We start from the raw sequence: 20,858 nt of genomic DNA, 5'->3' as shown, positions 1-20,858 counted from the left end.
ATTTTTGTCATATTGTATTCGCAGAAACATGACCGAGTGAGCTCTCTTAACAAGAAACTATCTGTGACGTATATTTCTCCGGTAACCATGTCAACAAGAGTTTAGGCCGTTAGGACAAAGTAAACGGCTCATAAACTCTCTGAATGAACTTTATACGCTTTCTACTTTGGAAAAGCTTTGTGTTTGTAAGTATCTATATGTTTGGTAGGCACTTACACTTAATGCTGTCTTTTTTCGTTGATAAAATTTAAATCATTGATATAATTTTTGAGCGTAGCTTGAAGATATGTGTATTATTAAATCATTTCTCATTCTGTTACATTTCAGTTACAAAAACGTTTTGAGCGTAGCATTAAGAGGGTTGTATTAACCAGTAATATTTTTTCCCGTCTGTTGTATTTCAGTTACAGAAAAACACATTTTTAAAAGATCTTCAGTTCAGAAAAACAAGACTTTTTATTATTTGATCACTGGCTGTCAAGCTACACATTGACACGTGTTGTGAGAACAGCACAAAAAGTATTTTTTACAACTCTATACATTTCACTTTTACTTCACTTGAGTAATTTTATTTACCTGAGTAAAATGTCTGGATTCTTGACCCATTGTGGGTAACTTCAATGAATGAAGTACACGCTTATTTTATTTAAAAAAAAGATCACCTGGCATAGACACACACCTGCAGTTTTTGATAGTTTTATAAGTTTTATATTGAAAGGAATTGATTTGGAAAAAGATTTCTTTCGCCTACATTTGTCATTATTGATATGAATTATTTTAAATTTGGTAATTAAAATACAAAAAAAATCCACATAACTTTCTATTTTGGTACATCTGATGTAATTTTTAATTTTTAACTTTTATAAACTGTCACTAAGTTGTGTCAGTCTTGTGTCTGATAATCTGAAAAAGTTGAGTCGAGGAGAAGCTTGATTTTTTCCCCACAGATTATTTGTCTCAGTTTTAACAAATATCAAAAATAAATATTTTTAAGCTACATAGGCCCACTTTAAAACCGCAGTATGTAATGATTATAAAAGTATATTTTACATATTTTTGGAAACTGTCACTATGTCATGACAGTATAGTATGAGACAGGTAATTTGTGAAAAAAAAAATCAAGCTGTTCTTCCTTCTCCTAGCACTCCTAGTGCTATCTAGAAACAACCAATCAGAGCCAGGAGGTGGATCTTAGTACTGTGCTACCTGCAGCTAGCATAGCATATGCTAGCTGCAGGTAGCATATGCTATATTCATAATATGCTATTATGAATGCATAGCCTATTATGCATTCATAATAGGCTATGCTATTATGAATGCATAGCCTATTATGCATTCATAATAGGCTATGCATTCTGTTACAGAAAACTGTTTTTCTGTAACAGTAAGTTCTCCGCCATTAGTACATTGAGTAGCAAGTACATGAGGCTGACTGACACCGCCAAGACCCTCCTCCTGGCTCTGACTGGTTGTTTTTGACCGGGCAGTCCATTTCTTCAGACAGAATAGTAGCTCAGGGAGGAGATAAAAGACATCAATTTTTTTCCACAGATTATCTGTCTCATATTATACTGTCAGGACAGGCTGACAGGTTTTAACAAATATGTAAAAAAGTTACATACTTTAAGTTGCACCTTTAAATGATTCATTTTGTGGTGCTTTTTTTTGGTACTTGAGTAGCCTTTTTGTCTTTTACTTGAGTAATTTGTCGGATTTGTTGACTTTTCATTTCTACTTGAGTAAAAATATGTTGAAGTAGTCTCACTCTTACTTGAGTACAATGTTTGTGTACTTGTAGTTATTTGTCCTACTGAGCTAAATCACAGCCGCCTGTTTGATTATATGTTACAACGGCCTGCCATACCATCCCGTCTGTGCTTTCCTTGAAAAGATACGCCGAAAGCGCGCAGGCTCGTCATCCTCAGCGCCGCCCTGTAGAGAAAGAGAGAGAGACAGAGCGAGAGCAGGAGACCCCCTCCCCACCTAACAACCCCAACCCCGCAGGCTCTGTCACAACGACCCCACCCCCTAGCCCCCTCTGAACGAGGGCACGGAGCGACAGGCTCGCATTCGCGGAGAGAAGACCGTTCCGGGATCCCGGCTCTGTTTCGCCCTCAATCCGGGCCCTAATGCTGTAGCGGCCAGCGCGGAGGAGAGAGCGAAGTGAGACGTAACGCAGCGACCGAGAGTCGGCGAGGGACAGGGCGGACTGGGGAGACGACGGGATCGCTCATTCGCCTGGAAACATGGGATGTACACTGAGCGCCGAGGAGCGCGCGGCTCTGGACCGGAGCAAGGCCATCGAGAAGAACCTGAAGGAGGACGGGCTGGTGGCCGCCAAGGACGTCAAGCTGCTGCTGCTCGGTAAGAGGAGAGGCTGCGGCGCCTCGCTGCGCTCATGGAGGGGCGGAGGTGCTCTCCGTGGTGCTGATCTCACTGCCTCTGCCTCCGTTCTTTGCAGGCGGCGGAGAGTCCGGGAAAAGCACCATCGTCAAACAGATGAAGTAAGTGCCATTTACTTTTTTTTAAAATTATTATTATTTTTATTCAAATTCCGGTCTCATTTTCTCCGCTGACAAACTCAGTCGGAGTGAAAGGCCCGAGATTGCGCCTCCCCTGTCTGCACGGAGGTAGGCTGGGCCGCCATGTTTCGAGAGGCCGAAGCCCCAGAGGAGCACCGGTGACTCCAGCACCTCCTGCAGACCGCCAGCGAGGCCGTCCCAGGGTGCTGTTCACCGCCGGGGGTGCTGAAATGTAGTTAACGAGGGTTTCGCTTGACTACAGGGAGTGTGCAGCTAGGGATATGTACAGGGTGTGTGTGTGTGAATTACAGTGAGGTCACTACTGCTCCATTAGTGAATACCTCTGCTTTTAATCTTAATGGCTTTAAGTGCCCGATATCGCCGGGAGTACTTTGCCTATAAAGCGGATTTACTCAGAAATATTGCTTCTAAAACCGCATCTAAACCTTCCCCTGTCTAATCTAAATCACCCTTTGATGTTTTAAACGACTGCTGTTGTCTTCCCTAAACCTCTTAATCAAGTTCCTAGATGTTTCAGCACGAAAAGACACAAACCTCCCTGCAGTGTTACGACTGGATCCCACTTCCTTGGGTCATCCCTGTACCTGTGTATTAAATCAGATAGAAATGGGACACTCCTTCAAGCAGCCGATGCATTCTCAGTTCTCATTTATTTCTACTTCATAAACACATTTGACTTCATGTGCACATTATGTTCTTAGCATACAGTTACAATCCTGCAGCAGGCGTTCTTAAAAAAAAATTACCAAATGTATTCTACTGAGAAGTAAATCTACCTTAACACGTTGAAAGTGCATTTATGTTTCTTTTCCAATATAGTACATTTGGTACAATCATCAAAAAAGGTGCTGCAGAATTGTATGGCTAGTCTTCCTGGTGCTACTCCATATCTATCAGAACGTTCTAGTTGTTGTGTTTGTGGTGAATCTTAAAAGTTAAGAATATGTTTTAATTTTTGCAGCATTTTGTGTTGGTTTACAGTATTTTTCCAATATGAGAACTCTTCAAACGGGACATTTTAGTGGTTGTTGTGCCTTTTTAAAAGACGATAACGGGGAAAATCTTTACATTTGTGAGCGTATTTTCCAGTTTCTCCCTCCCCCTAGTTTACATAAACAATTGGCTTGGCGTGGCTTCCTACCCCTCAGGAACGAACGAGGAGCAAGAGGTGAAATGGTACTGAGCATTTATCTTGGGAGAAGTTTGCCCAGCCTCCTCTTGTTTCCACTCAACCTCATTACCCTGCCAGTGCTCCCAGGTTGCAGCATATCCTACGGCTCTGCCCCGAACCCAAGACGCTTCTCAAAAACACTGTTTACAATTTACTCTCTGGGCCTTTCCCTGGCCTGGGCAGGCAGCGGATGGATGGGTTTTACTGCTCACTTTGAGTCATAAAGTGCAGGTATTGGAGGCGAGCGTGATGACATCATTGTCACATACGGTGGAAATCCTTTTCCTGGTGGCATTCATGAGAAAGGAGTTGAAGTGTAGTATCAACAGGCATGAGGAGTCTGTTCAAAGGCTCGAAAATAGTCGTAAAGTGAGGTGAAATGATGCATGCAGCGGGGTGGATTTTATGAATAAAACAGGCGTGCTGCTGTCGCCAGTCGGCTGCAGAAATGTCAGTGATGTCTATTTTTGTGCTTTTCCTCTTTAGCACCCTGTATTGGTCAGAAGGAGTTTCATTAATAACTCATAATGCTTTTTAAAGAGACACTAATTATGTAAACCCAGCACATTTTAGCTCATTTGATTATTTTTTTTTTTCAAACAGAAGATTCTTAATTATTTTGACTTTATACACTATTTATACCATAAAATATTTTTATGTCTCAAAATATAACTAAAGAGTTTAGGCATTTTTGTGAAGAAAAGCAAACATTTTAATCAAAAGCAACTTTCTTTCTTTTTTTTTTTTAACGTTTCCTTTTAAGCAAAACTGGTATTTTCCACAGTAAAACATAAGCAGCTGATTTTTTTTTAAACAGGAAAAATAAAATTAATCATAATCTGCAACCCAAAAATGCAGCCGTTCCCATTCTCCCTTCGCAATGGTAAATTTTCTTTTATTCCATAAAACTGTTAATTTTGATGATGGTGCTGCAGATTCAGGCCATGTGGCTGATCTCTGCAGCGAAGCATCTTTTCATAATGTGCCCTGATGAGATGGAAACATGAAAACCGTGATCCCTTATCTGTCTTCCTCATCGGATGTCAGTCGGTGTTTGCGAATGACGCGATGAATGTTGGACCGCGGGTCGGTTTGCTTATAGATCCAGTCAGTCGGGGTGAGGAGGGCCTGATGGACCAGATCATAGGGAGTTTAATTGTGCCTGGTCTTGTGTGGTTGTGATTGATTAGAGCTCAGATTGATCTGACTCCATCGCTCGTCATGCATTATAAATAATTTAAATATCACATTACTGCCAAATTACACATCGCAGACTGGGAACGGGATCAATTCCTGCTGCACTTTAACATGATAGAGAAGGAGGAAAGATATAAGAAAACACCACCAGAGCACGTACAGCTGCAGAAAAATCAGGAATAGTGAAGCTTTTACTGTAATAAGTCATTTGTTTTGAAATGTAGGGACATATGGACAATTGAGACATTTTTTTCTTCTTTTCTGTTTAGACCAGGCTTGTGCCTGTCTGATAATATCTCTGTACGCCTGCAGGATTATCCATGAAGATGGCTTTTCTGGGGATGATGTGAAGCAGTATAAGCCTGTGGTCTACAGCAACACCATCCAGAGCTTGGCAGCCATCCTTCGAGCCATGGACTCGCTGACGATTGAGTTTGGAGACAAGGACAGAAAAGTTAGTCTCACTCACACCCAACCATTTGAACAGTTGATCTCTAGGAAATTCAATTTTATTAATATAATCTTGAAATGTGAACGTGTCCGCGAAGGGCTGGACGAGTAATAAATTCACTCATGCGCAGTTTTGAAAAGTTAGTTTAAAAAAAGCTCCCAAAACTGTCTCAGCTGGCGATGAATAATTAACAAGATTATATTTCTGTGTCTGTTCCCCTGAACTTATGAAACAGGCTGACGCAAAGCTGGTCTGTGACGTTGTCAGTCGCATGGAGGACACGGAGCCGTACTCTGCCGAGCTTCTCGCTGCGATGAAGCGTCTCTGGGCCGATCCGGGGACCCAGGAGTGCTTCAACCGCGCCCGGGAATACCAGCTGAATGACTCGGCTCAATAGTGAGCGCAACAAGAAGCCGCTGTTTTTGAAAAACAAAACAAAAAAACCCCCAACAAAAACAGTAGACCTGTAATTCTTCCATCTCTTCTCCTGTTGTCAACAGCTATCTGGACAGTTTAGACCGCATCGGGGCGGCAGATTACCAGCCAACAGAGCAGGACATCCTGAGGACCCGAGTGAAGACCACCGGCATCGTCGAAACCCATTTCACCTTTAAAAACCTCCATTTCAGGTGGAAGAAAAGGAAGCCCCTGCTGCAGCTTGTGAGGAATGAATGCTACCAGTTTTAGCTCCTGCTCTGAACCGACATGCTCCGTGTTTCCAGGCTGTTTGACGTTGGAGGTCAGAGGTCAGAGAGGAAGAAGTGGATCCACTGTTTTGAGGATGTGACAGCGATAATTTTCTGCGTCGCTCTGAGCGGGTATGACCAGGTGCTCCATGAAGACGAGACAACTGTAAGTACTGGCAAAACATGGAAAACATTTATGCCTTCAGTCTGTCACAGGGACTTTATGAATTATTTTTCAAACAAATGTAACAAAAAGTGATTTATACAGATGGGAAATGACCAAGTCAGTCCAGTAAGACCAGATATTCTAAACGATGAAAAACCAAAGAAACAATACAAGGTTGGTACAGAAAAACAAAGCTGAAAAGGCAATAAAAACGTTAAAATAACACCTCATAGAAAAATAAATGTTAATAATTAAAATATAAAAAGATAAATGTAAATATAGCTTATAATTCTAAAGACTTTTTAAAAAAATGAAACAAAAATATTTAAAACAAAAATGGCTAAACTGTTTAAAGAAATAATTGTTGTAATTGTTAGTAACTACAACAGAAATGATACATTAAACAAAGCAACTTGATTAAAAAAATAAAAGCTTAGTTATTTACCGATATAGAATACTTGATAACTGAATAACTAAAATATAAATAAGATAATGAGATATAATTAATCAATCAAAAACTTGCTAAAATTGTTCAAAATTACGATTAAAATTACAATAACAGAACTAAAAATAAAAACATAAATAATAAATGTAATGTTAACAAATAGTTAATGTGATACTTGATGGCATTTTTAAAATGCTCCCAGTGAGGACCGCTGTAGGTTAATGGCGCTGCAGTTTTAGTTCTCACTCCAGGTACCAGCAGAACTTTTCTTCTTCTGGCCTGGAGGACCAAAGGAAATCTGACAAACCAGTTTAAACACCAGTAAAGATCTGTGGCCACAACAGCACAGGGAGCCACTGCAGACACTTTATAACGTGTGTCGAGTGAGCTCAGCTTCTGGTTTCTTCCCTGTTTTAACTCTGTGGAAGCTGTAATGGAGCAGCAGTGTTTTATTCTTCAGGGAGAGCAGAGCGTTACATTGATCACCATCATAAAGTGTCTGCGTTGCACCAGGAGAGACGGTCAAACTCTGCCAGAGTTCGGTTTCCTGTGACATTTCTGTGATTCGAGCGGATCTGTTGCAGCGAGTCGGAAAGATTTCCCTCAGTGCTGTTCCTCCTCCTCTTGCAGAACCGCATGCACGAATCCCTCATGCTCTTCGACTCCATCTGCAACAACAAGTTCTTCATCGACACCTCCATCATCCTCTTCCTCAACAAGAAAGATCTGTTTGCTGAAAAGATCAAGAAGTCGCCGCTGACGATTTGTTTTCCAGAATACACAGGTGAGTCGGCGGACCTCCGTCCTCTCCTGCTCGTCTCGGTCACAGGCGAACCCAGCGTCACGTCTCGCCGCCCTCTTGTCTTCCGCAGGTGCTAATACTTACGAAGACGCTACGGCTTACATTCAGGTTCAGTTCGAGAGCAAGAACCGCTCTCCCAACAAGGAGATCTACTGTCACCTGACCTGTGCCACAGACACGGGGAACATCCAGGTAGTGTTTGATGCCGTCACCGACATCATTATCGCAAACAACCTTAGAGGCTGCGGCTTGTACTGAGGCCCAGAGCCAGAAGCACAGAGGTCGTCATGGAGCGCGTGAGGTGTTAATAATGATAATTTTGATGATTCTTAAATACATAAATATGTAATTCTACACGTCCAAACGGGACCCAAAGAGCTGCCGTCAAACACCACACTGGATCATTGCCATGATTTGTATCCCCATCATTTTTGTTTAAAATCTAAGCCCTCCCACCCCCCACATTTCTTTTCTTTTTTTTTTTGTCTTTTCAATATGTGTTGTTAAGTTGAATGTTCTGTAAGGCTGGAAGCACCAGAGGTTTATTCAGCTGAAGCCTTGCCCAGAAACGCAGAGGAGGACGCCGTCCCGTTACGCTCTGAATACAGCCTCTGGTGCTCCACGCCACGAGCTGCTGAGCGTGAAGGTGGAGATGATGATGATGATGCTGCTGATGGCGTCTTGTGGCTGAGGGGCGTGGACGCAAAGAAAAGAAAGGAGGCTGTGCTAACTTTCCTTCAAACTGCCGGCCTGCAGGTCTGTCCACTCGGTTTGGCTCTCATGAAAGAGAGGATTCTTCTGTCCAGAGCAGCTGCTGGCTGCCGCCCATCAGCCAGTCATTCCTTCAAAAAACACAAAGAGAAACATTGGTGCCAACCATCTGAGGATAACAGATAGGGCAGTAGGGCCAGAAATTAGAGCTCCTACTGTTGATTTATATTATTTAAATATCAGATTTTATTACAATGAAAGACTTATTTATGCCTCCGTCTCCCTCTTACCTAGAAGAAAAGTCCCGTGCCGCATGCAGTGCTGTGAAAACTCGCCCCCTTACAGACCGTGGAGTTTTTGAGCCCGTTTGAGATCATGGCACATCATATTGATTGAATTTAAGCCTGGACTTTGACTAGATCACTTCCAAACCTCCATCTAGCTTATTTTTCTCTCTGCACTATTCAGACTGTTGTGCTTCAGCTCGTCACCCTGATCATCACACCGCCACCACTGTGTTTGACTGTTGATATGTTCTTCTTATGAAATGCTGTTAGCTTCATGCCAGGTTTTAACAGGACAATATCTGAATATTTTCCTAGAAATTAGGATATTAAAGGGTGTATGTGAGATGGTCCTCAGTGGGTTTTGCCTCTAGGGATCCGGTTTCGGCCCGGTCGTTTCCTGTAAGTTGAATCATGAACCTTAACGGAGGGAAACGAGGCCTGCAGCGCTTTAGATGTTCCTGAACGAGGCGGCGTCCATGAACTCTTAGCGGATATTTTAGGTAGGTTTTTAGGTAGGCTGGGAAGGCTCAGCACCGTTCCACGTTTTCTCCGTTTGTGGTTAAAGGTTTGTAGCTAAAAGCCTTGAAAACGGCTTTGTAACCCCGTCCAGACTGATGCATATGAATGACTTTGTTTCTCTTTGGTTCGTTGACAGATGTGATTCAATAAAAAAAGAAAAAACAACAAGAAAACAGAAGAAATAATCTGTAAGGGGGTGAAAATTTCTTCACAGCACTGTATTTATTTCCTTTCATGAAACCCCGAGGTGCAGAGGGTCCCGAGCAGCTCTGCATCAACATCCAGGCTTTTGCGCTGCTGCGAGGCCCCTGGATGTGAAATTGCGTAAAAAGTGCAACCTCACCTCAGGCAGTCTTTGTTTGGGGAGTTTTTCCTGATTTAACCCTTTGCCCCCCTCCTCTCCCTCTCTCTCTCCACCGTCCATCATGTTTCTCTGTTTGCAGGGAAATCTAAAGTACAGCCCCTCATTTTCACCCAGACTGCCCCTCTCATCCCCTGTACTCTCTTTAACCCATCACATATCAGTCAGTCCTCACATCCTATCTCCATTTTCACCCTAAAAAGCACCGTACTGTATATATATATTATGATTATACCAGATTTTTTTTTTTCTTTTTTTTACTGTGAATGTTTCTGTGCTGCACCCCCATCCTATTCAGTAGTTTATTGGTTGCTCTCATGTGGAATGTTTGTGCTGAGCCAATCGAATGTTGTGTTTACATTAAAGCCACACTTTTCCTAACTATCTCTGCTTTGGCGGTCTTGAGTTTTGATTGCGCCGCAACATAACAAGCTGTTCCCTCCGCTTTAATCTGTACAGAGAATTAAGACCAGGAAATTAGGCTGCATATTATGAGAGAGTGAACCACTTTTGATGCTTCACTGCCTCGTGAACAAAGCTGCCCGTTTGGAGTCAGAAATACGCATAAAAAAAAAAAGATTGGGAGCAGCTCTGGCATGGCAGTGAAATGTGCTGGGTGGCAGAGATCAGGAGCGCAGCGCAGCAAGCTCTCAATTTATTAGGTTAAAAGTGTTCCATCATCACCAGCAAGGAGCTATTCATATATTGGATGACTGGGCTGGATCAGCTGTCTGACCTGCTTCTGTCAGTTTAATGGCCGGGACATTCATAACTGCTCTGCTGCACCAGCGGCCCCACGTCTCCGCTCCACGCTCCCAGTGTGTCCCCGTTTCTCTCTCGGCCCGCCACAGGTTAAAAATACTCCACCGTAATACAGTCACACATTTATGATTTTAATTACACATTTTTACAGTTAACTAAAGATCAGGCTGCTCGCAGTCGCTGCTGCGAAAAAACCGCGTCTCTGGAAGCTCAGCTGGAACTGATGCAGACTGGGATCAGCTGGGCAAACTGCAAAAAAAAAAAACAAAAAAAAAACACCACTGAGGAACAAACAGGGTGTTTGTTTCGTGTCGCGCACACATCTGTTTAGAGTTTTTCTTTTTTTTTATCCATGTGCTTCACCGTCGCAGACGGCCACTAGCTTGTTATCTAGAGTCGCAGCCTCTTGATATCTTCGCTTCTGAAGTCGATCCGCAAAGCCAGAACCTGACGCACCTCGGCGGGGGTCAGCCGCCATGTCAGCGGGCCTGAGTTAGGACCCCAGTAGTCCAGGATCTCAGTCACCTGCAGGACAGAGAAGCAGAAACCTCAGGATGCTACCAAAGAGGCCGAGAGCTATATGTTGATCTCACTCCACCTTTAAGTTCTTTAGTTTTGACATATTTTTAAAAACATGAAAACTAAAAAAATATAAGACTCTGATTATGTCTGAACTTACCTTTAAGAAAAGTAAGACAATGCACAAAGAGGAATCGGTTTTGATTTGGACACAGTTTTAATGATCATGTTAGCAGATTTTCTGCAAGAATTCAAATTTAAGACTTTTAAAGACTGTTATGAGGTAGATTTAAGACCTTTATCTCCACAGAAATGTACAAACATTATCCAGTTAACTGACATTAGGTTTGCACTTATCCATAATGGATGCAAAAAACTAGCTAATTTGCTAGCAAGGGTACGTTAGCAGCTAGTTAGCAGCTAGTTAGCAGTAGCCTCAACTATCCAGTCACACTCAATGTCCCATAAGAAGAGAGAAAACAAGAGACACACCACATACGATTAAATACTCCTGATTAAAATATTTAAAGCCAACTTACGTTTTTTTGTGAACGAATTTAAGACATTTTAATTTTAGATGCATAAATTTAAGACTTTTTAAGGATGCGTGTCCTTCCACAGACTTTTTTTTAACCCCTTGAATGAGCCAGCAGAGAGAAAATGCCAGAGCATTTCCAGCCTGTATTGAGCCATTGAGTTACACAGTTGCCCCTCTCCCACCTGTTGCTGAGAGTACTGACTTCCAGTTATAAACAACATGGAAGTTGAAGAAGAGTCACTCGTCCCTCTTGTTTGGAGTTGGTGAGCAACTAACTGGACGTCTGAAGCAGCTAGCGTGTTTTTCTCCAACTGTTACTTTATTAAAACGAGAAATGCAAAACAGATTAGACAAACCGTGCAATAAGTTTTTGAAAACGACTAAATTTACGAACTCATGTATCGAAATAAAATTCAACATTGCAATATAACAAAAATGAAGGTGCAATATTAATAGTTACCTGTTTTAAATGAAATCATTTGAGTCGTTTTACATTTTTGAGTGAATAAAATGAGACAGCGGTGTTTTTAAATGAGATTATCACACAGTGAATATTTCATACAGGCTCATGCATAAAGGCCATTTTATAGTCATTACATATTTGGGCTTACTGCGTCCTCTAACTATTTTTATCTCCTTAGCAAAGATCTTAAAGGTCAGAGGCTCCAGAGAAAACATGCTTGTATTTCTAATAAGAAATCTTAAATATGTGTTTGTAACCCACTACGTGGATTTTTTAGGCAAAGTTAATTCATTTATTGATATTCCTCACAGCTACAACTAGTAAAAGTAATATTTGGTCTGACCTAAATTTTTTCAATCAAGGTTAAGATTCTTCTCATCTAGAAAGTTCAATATTATAGTTTATTTTCACGAAAAGTAATCGTAACGATTAACCATGAAAACCAGTGGAACCAGAAGAAGCGTGTTGGTGTGAGTCTGAGTTACCCGCTCCAGGTTGAGGATGGTGGCCATCTGCGTGAGGCGAGCGAACTTGTCTCTGATGGTCCAGGTGGTGACCGTGGTGAGGTACGCCACCAGAGACCGCAGCTCTTTGTCAAACTGCAGCCCTCCCAGCTGCAGCAGGAAATGCATCAACCACAAACCAGCAGGATGCATTAGCAAATCACTGCAATTTTTCAAAATAAGCAGGGAAGGTTTGGCGCCACCCTGTGGCCAAAAGCAGCTGCTCACCCTGCTAAAGGAGCATTTGAGCACGGTCTTCTCCATCTCAACAGAGATCAAGCTGGTCATCAGGCTGGTCAGGGTGTCGTAGATGACAGGACTGAGGGCCGTCTGGGGAGGAGAACCATGACGATCACAAAAGCAGAATTAATCCGGTCAGAAATCGGCTACTTTAATGTTCGTTACCTTGAACTCGGCCATGAGCTGCTCCAGGTTAACGATGAGCTGCTGCACCCAGGGGTCGTTGGCTTCATAGTCGTTAAACTCTTCCTGTGAAGATCGGCCACAATTTAAAAACGAAAACAAACCCGACTTCTGGTTGTTTTCTGTGTGTGTGAGGCGAGCAGAACCTCCTCTATGTTGTGGGAGATGGACAGAAAGCTGCTGATCCAGGGCTTGACTTGAGGCTTTACGGCTGTCGTGTTCAACTCCGTTAGACCCTCCTAAATATAAATACAATTAGGGTTAAATGTTGAGTTAAGAGCATTGAAGTCAAAGTTAGAATAGATTTGGCTTGGTCTGCAGAGAATCATTGACATTTATTCAGCGTTTTGTGCGCGTGTCTAACCTGTAATAGATCCTTGAACTTTGCAGAAGTGCTGACGAGGTCGGACAAGCAGCTTTCGATCTTTGCTTTTTCACCAGATCCGACTCCCTGAGTGAACAGTTTGGAGCAGTCGTTCTGCCAGGAAAAAGAGAAAAAAACAATAAATATCTGGTTTTTCAACCTGCAGAGATATTTTCCTAAAAGAAAGGGGAGAAATGCGCCTCTTACCTCCAGGTTCCTCTTTAGAGTTGTGATATTCTCACTGCAAACCTCCACGTTATTCAGAGTGACCTGCGTTTGAAAAGCACGTTAAGGACTGAACAGAACTGCACCAGACAGAGATCAGGACCGGACAATATTCTCTAGCTAAGCTCTGAAATGCTGACAAAGAGATTTTTGACCAATTCATTAAAGCTGACCCATTATGCTTCCGGAACCGGTTTGGTAGGTCTACCGGCGATACAAAACCAGTCTGCAGTTAAACCTCTGAGTCCTAAGTTTCAAATCTCTGCCTGGACATTTTTGCTTATTTTAATTGTATGCAGTTCTTTAAATGTCCTTTGAGTAAAAATATTTGCCCACTTACCCATAACAACTGGAACTTTCAATATCTAGCAAGTTATTTTCGCAATTTAGCGTCTATTGAAAGATTGACTTATCAGATTAATTTCACTCCCTGCTACGGCGGGGGTGAAATTACCGTAATAACCCAATATTGCCTGGAAAGCTTAACGTCGCCCGTTTGGCCTAGAAGGGTTAAACCAGTTGACCAAAATGTGCTTTAACTCAGCTTGGGTTGCTAGGTGATGGGCGGAACTCTTCTGGGGTTGCTAGGTAACGAGTGGGGCTTCACTGGGTTTGTGATGTTACATTCTGGAAGTTTTTTAAAAGACTCATTTTCCAGACACCAAAAAGTTAACTTATTTAACTGCCAAAAACTGGTTGGGTGTTTTTTTTTAAGCACTCAGACTGTTTTTAGAATCAGTAGAGACCCAAATGTAAATAGAAAAACACACAAAATGTGAATTTTGCAATATAGGTGTCCTTAAAGGAATAAAAAACAAAAAATTCCTGCTACTTTCAGTCAATTAGACATCAACCAACGACAGGTTTCTTTGAGTTTCCTCACTTTTTTACTATCTGATATGCGTTATAATCTCTACAAAAAATATTTGGTATCAGTCAGACTTCATCTGACTATCGGACCAGAGTTTTATGCTAACATACAACTCTGGAAAAAATGAAGAGACCACTGCACTGATCCCCATTGAAAACCTCCTGGTTTCTCCACCAGACACCGATTTCTGAACTCTTCCTGAGTTAAAACATTAGTTTTGTTGTTTCTAAATGAACATAAACTTGTTTTCTTTGCATTATTTGAGGTCTAAAACCACCGCATCTTTTTTGTTGTTGTTATTTTCTGCAAATAAACACAAAATTTTTGCTTTGAATTTCAGAGACATGTTGTCAGTAGTTCATAGAATAAAAGAACAATGTTCATTTTACTCAAATATTTACCTATAGAGAGTAAAATCAGAGAAACTGATCATTTTAAATGGTCTCTTACTTTTTTCCAGAGCTGTATAAATAATTTTTTTTTACTTTTGTCTATTTTCTGAAGCCAAAGATTTTATCACCTGAACCTTGGCTGTTAGCGGTAAATATGGAGGGCATTTTACTGGCAGGCAGAAGTGGGAGCGGCACATGGCGGTGTCTCCGATCATCTTACCAGGAAGGCAGCCTTGGCGTTTTCGGTGCTCTCAATGCCCAGCGTGTTAAACTTGCCCTGCTGCAAGCTGCTCTGCATCAGGCTGACGGCGCTGCTGACGCCCCGCTGGATGTCCTGAAGCGTCGTGGCCGGGAAGCCCTGCCGCAGCTTGTTGTACAACACCTCTCTGGCAGCAGGGAAGATAGAGGACGGAGGTGAGACAAGAGGCAGCGGTTTGTATAAAGTCTTTGAATTCTGCCCGGTAGGGAGGCTGAGGAGTCACCTGAAGTCTGACTCCAGCAGCGAGTTGGCGTGGTTGATCATAGCACAGAGGCAGTCAATGTTGGAGCTGGACAACGCTCTGCTGATGCACTTTTTAACGATGTAGAAACAGTCGTCCACCATGCTGCTGGTCAGCTGACCCTTCTCGTAAGTATCCATGGTAACAGCCTGAAGCCGGTGAGAGTAATTAATAAGTTATGTAAAAATTAGCCAGCATAATTTCACATTAACAAGTCATTTCATGCACCATCTCTTGCTTTCACACGTGTATTTAGCATTTAGCAAAGCTAATTTCAGCATCATTTTACTGGATTTCCTAAAATATATTTATTTATGTTAAACTGGGACCTTAGTCCAAATTTTGCACCATAAACATGCAAATGTGAGCTGGTATGACAATAAAGTTGAATCCTTGAAGAAGTAAGATTAGAATAAAATAAATAAATTAAAATCTGATGCAGCCTGCAGCTCTTGGACTCGAGCAGCGACGAAGAAAATACATCAAATATTTTACTTCTTCTGAACTCTACAGACTAAAATGTTTTGGTAAAAAGCTGAATAAATGACAGGATGATAAGAAAACAAACAGCCTCCACAAACACTGTTTTACTTTAATTAACATCCGATTTTTTTTTTTTACAATTCAGACGAAAATGTATTTTTTACAAATCAGTCATGTTGTGCCCACAAAACTTTAAGATCCATGTCGTCACAGAAACAATTCCTGCATTTAGAATCATGATGAAATCCATGTTACTTTTTGTTTAACGTCAGCAACATAATTTGAAAAAACAAAAAAACAAACGGTAACAGAAGAATCATATTGTTGTTAAATTTGTGGCTCTTCTCTGGACATCCTGTCTACCAACAACAAGAGGCAAGGCGCAGCAGGATTAGAAACCTCCACGAATGCCCCAGGGAGCGAATCTCATAATGAGGCGTCGAAACAAGTCTAACAAACTGGAAGTAATTCGTTTAACTGGAATCAGGTCGGTAACTTGGGACACGAAGCAGAGCATCCCTGAGAAACCAAGCCGTTCAAAACAAAAAACAGGAGTTTGACGTTTATCTTCAGCAAAAGGAGAAATGGATTAATCAACATGGAAATGTTTAAACCAGAGGAGTGGAGCATAAAGCCTGAAGGTCGGCGTCTGTAAGTGTGTCAGCGTTAAGACTCCTGAGTCAAATAATCGAATCATCAAGCAGAACTACGTATTACTAGAAATGAAAACAAAATATTTGGTTATGAGTTTCAAAGAGCGTCCTGCAGAAAACAAAAATAAAAATCACAGCACACGTTCTGGAAAAACTGCAATGAACTGGAACTAATCTGGCTCCTTGGCAGCAGGTCGGTGACTTAGGATGCACAGTTCTTTAAAAAGTATTCAAACCCTGAAAACATTTTTTTTTACATTTTGTCACATTACAATAACAGACTTAGATATATTTTACTGGGATTTTATGTGAAAAACCAACAAAAAATCACACATAATGAGGAAGAGGAAGGAAGAGTTAATGGGTTTCAACTTTTTTTTTTAAAGCTGAAAAGTGTGGCGTGCATTTGTGTTCAGCTCCCCTAGATCTAAACATAGTAGAACCACCTTCTGCTGAGATTACATTTGCAAGTCTTTAAAAGTGTTGCACATACTGTTTGTCTCAGAATAGACAGACGGCATTAAGATTAAGATGGATGATAATCCGTCCCACTAACTTCAGTTCTGACTGAAAACAAATGTTTTTGTCTCAGCTGTGCCGTCGTTTTTAAACTTTTTCTAAATTTATCTTGCCTGTCGCTCAGCCAAAGGCAGTTTTCTACTCTGCTGAGCAACAATGAATTATTCTATTTCATTCTACTTCCAAATAAGCATTTAAAGCAAAAGATGTGATTTTTTAAAAAGCTTTTTATAAACATCTTACTGTCGTAACTTTGAATTTGAAAACCATTTCCTTGTCATTTCATGTAAACTTGAATTAAATTGTAGTTTATGAAACAAATTCTCCAGTATTACTAATTTCCAGAGCTATTTAGAGTCTTGGAGATTATTTTGAAACAGACGTGAGGCCTCCTGACCTTGTTGACCGACTCTCTCATGTAGTACTCCTCCATTGGGATGTAATATCCAATCAGCTCCTGCATCATGGTGCTCAGCAAACAGTGCTTGATTAGCTTCTCCACGTTCTGCTGGTGCTCTAACAGTTTTTGGAGAAAATAATAGAGCAGTTAAAAACAACAACAAAAAAGAGAAATATCCCCGTCTTGTGATAAAACTACCTGGTGTGATGCTCTGAGCGTCTCCGACCTCAAAGTCGGCCATTATGCGGCGACGCAGGAAGCGCAGGTACAGCTCCGCCCGGGCGTTCATTAGCGTCACTTCTGCCAGTACGGGGTCCAGCTCCCTGTTCGACAGGAGATTTCATCACAGAGTTTATATCCACAGCGGATTTGTGAAATCCGACCATAGAAGGACCTTTCAAGGTTTAAATGAAAAGTAAACAGAATAAAACGATCATAGTAAACAATGGATTTAAAACTACTGAATGACAATATTTAAAAATGGATACAGTTCTGGTTCATCTTTTGTCAGTTCTTAAGCCTTTAAGTGAATATTTTAATGTCAGACTTGGTCTTAAAGTCAGATGGTAATGAGTCCCAGAGTTTACAGCTAAAAATAAAAGCCATCTGATTGAGTCTGACGACTCGACTGCAAATATAATTTCAACAAATATAATTGATGCATTTATGAGGACAAAAACTAATGAAGCTGTCAAAGCTCATTAGATTATTATTCTTCTAAATAATGATACAGTGATGACAGTGGATTGACTTTATTTATAACTTTTGTCTAAAGAGCCAATGTGTTTGGTTACAGTAGGAGCGGCCTGTAAGCCTGTCACAATAAGCAATAAATCAATAAATCAATCAGAGAATTAAAACGAGCTCTATAATTCCCATTTGCATGTTTGTTTTTTCGTTTTCTCTCTTTCTACAAAAGACTGGACAACAAAAGCCTTCGGTTTGACATATTGGTCTTTTTTTACAGACTTCAGTATCCATTTTATTTGTTGTTTTATTTACCTTGGATATGTAAAATGTCCTTCAGCTTCAGTGTTAAATGTTTGAAATTAGATTTGCTGATATTCGAAAGGATGAACTTGCCACTATATCACTTGAACATGGTCTCAAAACAACAATAATTTATCGCAATAAGTTCAGAAACAATTAATTGTTATCATGGCAGGCCTCCCTGTGTCCAAGCACATATTATATGTGGCAACAGAAAATCATAACAATCATACCGAGGGCTGCCTGACTTGATGTGATTTTCTAATTACCGTATTTTCCGGACTATAGAGAGCACCTTACTATAAGCTGCACCTACAATAATAATAATAATAAAAAAAACTGGAGCCACTGATATCTCCGCTGCTCTCAAGGATGCAGCAGAGAGCTGGTTCGGCTCCAACGCCGAACCATGAACTCGTTCACGCCGAGCAGCGGCTCTATTTCCCTCCTGTACTGCCAGATCGATAACCTTCAACTTAAAAGCTGCATCATTTGAGTCTGAAGAAGTTTCTCCGTCGTTCCTGCTGCTAGCATGGCTTGTGCTGAATGAAAAGCAGCATTTTCTTCTTTGATTTCCAATTTTGACTTTCAATGATTCACATCCTGCTAGAGCGCCCCCTGGTGGTTGAAGAAAAATCCACAGAAAATCACCGCTTTGAATCACCGGGCTGTAAGCCGCATGATTCAAAGCGTGGGAAAAAAGTAGCGGCTTATAGTCCGAAAAATACGGTAATTGGTTATTTTCTGCAGTATTTCTATGAATAGAACCACTGCAGAGACAAACAGGAGGTGAATATAAAGCAGACCTCGGCTCGATCCCCTCCCCTGGTACGCTCTTCATCATGCTGGTCTGGACAATCTGGAACTGGAGGAAAAAGGGTCAGAAGGAGCAGACATCAAGAGCAGAAACCATGCAGCTCTGGTGCAACACACACACCTTGTTGTGGTATCCTCTCTGCTGGATGAATTTATCAACAATTTTCTGGGCCTGACGGTCGCATTCCTGCTGCAGGTGAGTGATGAGGGTGTACAGGTGGCCCGGACCGTAATACGTCTCCACTATGGGCTGATGAGTCTCAACGACACGAGCGATGCCTGTGAGCAGAAACCAACACATTATTGGAGTCGTGTGATCAGCGGGAACCCAGGCGGGCATGCAGAGGGGGGTTCTCACCTTCCAGCAGCAGCGTCAAAGTGTCTGCAAATATCAGCAGAGCTCTCTTCTCTCCCAGATCGCCTCCTGTCGCCAACAGCAGGTTCTCCTCGGCTTTGGAGGCGAGCTGTGTGGAAAAAAAAAAATACACAAAAAGTTTCTCAAATCATCACGTGATGAACTGGAGATACAAGAATCTCGCAACAAGACGGAGACACTTTTCAGGGAAGACTGTAGAATAAAAAGCTGGAGCAACCAGAAACAACAGGTCTGCCTAAAGAAAAAAAAAAAATCAGACAGCTGCAGCTGATCGAGAAAGATCGCGTTCTCACTAAAACCAGGAAGGTAGAGCACATTTCTCCAGCTCTGAAGTCCCTACACTGGCTCCCTGTAGCTCAGAGAATAGACTTTAAAATACTGGTTTTAGTTTATAAATCACTGAACGGCTTAGCACCACAACACATTAAAGATCTGCTGTTGTCATAGCAACCTTCCAGACCTCTTAGGTCTTCTGGTTCTGGTCTCCTTTGCATCCCAGAATCAGAACTAAACGAGGAGAAGCAGCATTCAGCTTCTATGCTCCACAACTCTGGAACAAACTTCCAGAAAACTGCAAAGCAGCCGAAACACTGAGCTCCCTTAAATCTAGACTACAAAGCCACCTGTCTAGAGCTGCTTTTGAAACATTATTAATGAAACATTAACCAACATTCTGACCTGTAAAGATGGGACTTGGCAAAAAGCATCTTGAAATGCCTTGTTGCTGAAATGTGCTACACAAATAAAATGTGATTGATTGATTGAAATGACCGTACAAAACTGCAACAAATAACCTCTACCCTGTCCAGTGCCTTAGCGGCTCTCCTGGAACCCACCTGAGTGCACAGGTACTGGCCGAACCGGGCCAGGCCTTGCTGGTGGAGGCCCAGCAGAGGGAAGATCTTGAAGAACCTCTCCACTTGAGCCAGGTCGACGGCTGCTACGGCCTCGTCGAGCTTCTCCGCCACGATCACCTTCAGCTTCTGCTCCGCCTCCTGCAGAGTCACCAGACTGGCATCCACAGCGCTGCCTGTTCAGAAATGATACATTATGACTGTCAGAGTTTATCTACTGAAAACAAAAAGATGAGAGAAATATTCCCAGCTGGTAAAATGCTACGGTTAAATATAATGGTCATATTTTAAGCATTAAGAACTGAGATGCTCAATCCGGGCTGACACGGTAACAAAAATTAGATGCTAAACATGAAGACAGAAAAACAACCAAAAAGTACAAAATTAACACTCGGCGTGTTTCCATGGCAACGCAAAACAATAAATAAGAAGCCTCATACTTTCTTCTCCCTGACGGCTCAACTCGATCACTGATTGGTCCAGAGAAAGGTAGCGATGGATGTGAGCAGCCGCCTGTTCGTAGTCTTCGTTACGCAGCGCCGTCTGAACGCCGTCGGTGCAGAACTTCAGGTCCAGGATGTCGTCAGCGCGCTGGATGACGTTATAAAGCCGGGTCTACAAACAATAAAATAAAATAGGACCTTTAGACATATGCATTAATTATCAAAGTCGCCACTTTAAAAAAATAAAAGAGGTGCACTTACTTTTGCCAGGTCTAGCTGTCTGACTTTCCGGCTGACATTTTCAGCCAGACTGCAGGTGAAAGTGATCATGCCTGACAGCTGGCTGGCATCTCCTCCAATCAGCTGTAGATTCGGTCTGCAAGGAAAAAATAAAGCGCATCAATTTTTATATATATATATATATA

At 41.7% G+C, this 20,858-nt stretch overlaps 2 protein-coding genes across 3 annotated transcripts in view; one reads left to right on the top strand and one right to left on the bottom strand.

The window, feature by feature from the left end:
- The first annotated feature begins 95 nt into the window (after nucleotides 1–95).
- gnao1b (guanine nucleotide binding protein (G protein), alpha activating activity polypeptide O, b) lies at nucleotides 96–9,133 on the top strand. The gene is made up of 9 exons (XM_007574832.2): nucleotides 96–185; nucleotides 1,892–2,364; nucleotides 2,462–2,504; nucleotides 5,224–5,365; nucleotides 5,598–5,758; nucleotides 5,863–5,991; nucleotides 6,085–6,214; nucleotides 7,290–7,443; nucleotides 7,532–9,133. Exons 2-9 carry the CDS (start codon nucleotides 2,247–2,249, stop codon nucleotides 7,717–7,719), a joined length of 1,065 nt encoding a protein of 354 aa, XP_007574894.1. The 5' UTR covers nucleotides 96–185; nucleotides 1,892–2,246; the 3' UTR covers nucleotides 7,720–9,133.
- Nucleotides 9,134–9,590: 457 nt separating this feature from the next.
- The window catches only part of cog4 (component of oligomeric golgi complex 4), a 12,855-nt gene continuing 1,587 nt past the window's right edge, over nucleotides 9,591–20,858 (bottom strand). Inside the window, exons 3-20 of one of the 2 annotated variants that reach the window (XM_016662224.1) lie at nucleotides 20,695–20,809; nucleotides 20,431–20,605; nucleotides 19,973–20,166; nucleotides 19,119–19,224; nucleotides 18,882–19,039; nucleotides 18,751–18,809; nucleotides 17,153–17,277; nucleotides 16,952–17,070; nucleotides 14,882–15,048; nucleotides 14,620–14,785; nucleotides 13,119–13,181; nucleotides 12,912–13,025; nucleotides 12,694–12,786; nucleotides 12,530–12,613; nucleotides 12,353–12,454; nucleotides 12,107–12,235; nucleotides 10,485–10,626; nucleotides 9,591–10,350 (exon numbers count right to left, since the gene is read on the bottom strand). In XM_016662224.1, coding sequence (XP_016517710.1) covers nucleotides 10,492–10,626; nucleotides 12,107–12,235; nucleotides 12,353–12,454; nucleotides 12,530–12,613; nucleotides 12,694–12,786; nucleotides 12,912–13,025; nucleotides 13,119–13,181; nucleotides 14,620–14,785; nucleotides 14,882–15,048; nucleotides 16,952–17,070; nucleotides 17,153–17,277; nucleotides 18,751–18,809; nucleotides 18,882–19,039; nucleotides 19,119–19,224; nucleotides 19,973–20,166; nucleotides 20,431–20,605; nucleotides 20,695–20,809 — 2,104 coding nt within the window. In that variant the 3' untranslated portion in view covers nucleotides 9,591–10,350; nucleotides 10,485–10,491. Of the gene's footprint in view, nucleotides 10,627–12,106; nucleotides 12,236–12,352; nucleotides 12,455–12,529; nucleotides 12,614–12,693; nucleotides 12,787–12,911; nucleotides 13,026–13,118; nucleotides 13,182–14,619; nucleotides 14,786–14,881; nucleotides 15,049–16,951; nucleotides 17,071–17,152; nucleotides 17,278–18,750; nucleotides 18,810–18,881; nucleotides 19,040–19,118; nucleotides 19,225–19,972; nucleotides 20,167–20,430; nucleotides 20,606–20,694; nucleotides 20,810–20,858 lie in introns of both variants that reach the window. The other variant, XM_007574830.2, reaches the window with a different exon arrangement.

This window comes from Poecilia formosa, unplaced genomic scaffold (assembly GCF_000485575.1).
Source record: "Poecilia formosa unplaced genomic scaffold, Poecilia_formosa-5.1.2 Scaffold363, whole genome shotgun sequence".
Lineage (NCBI taxonomy): Eukaryota > Metazoa > Chordata > Actinopteri > Cyprinodontiformes > Poeciliidae > Poecilia > Poecilia formosa.
The sequence above is the reverse complement of the archived record's forward strand: the minus strand, read 5'-3'. Positions and strand labels throughout refer to the sequence as shown.

Coding starts and splice junctions, on each gene's coding strand:
- gnao1b (XM_007574832.2), top strand. CDS start 2,247: ATGGGATGTACACTGAGCGCCGAGGAGCGCGCGGCTCTGGACCGGAGC. Junction 2,505..5,223: donor ACCATCGTCAAACAGATGAA/GTAAGTGCCATT, acceptor GTACGCCTGCAG/GATTATCCATGAAGATGGCT. Junction 7,444..7,531: donor TTGTTTTCCAGAATACACAG/GTGAGTCGGCGG, acceptor TGTCTTCCGCAG/GTGCTAATACTTACGAAGAC.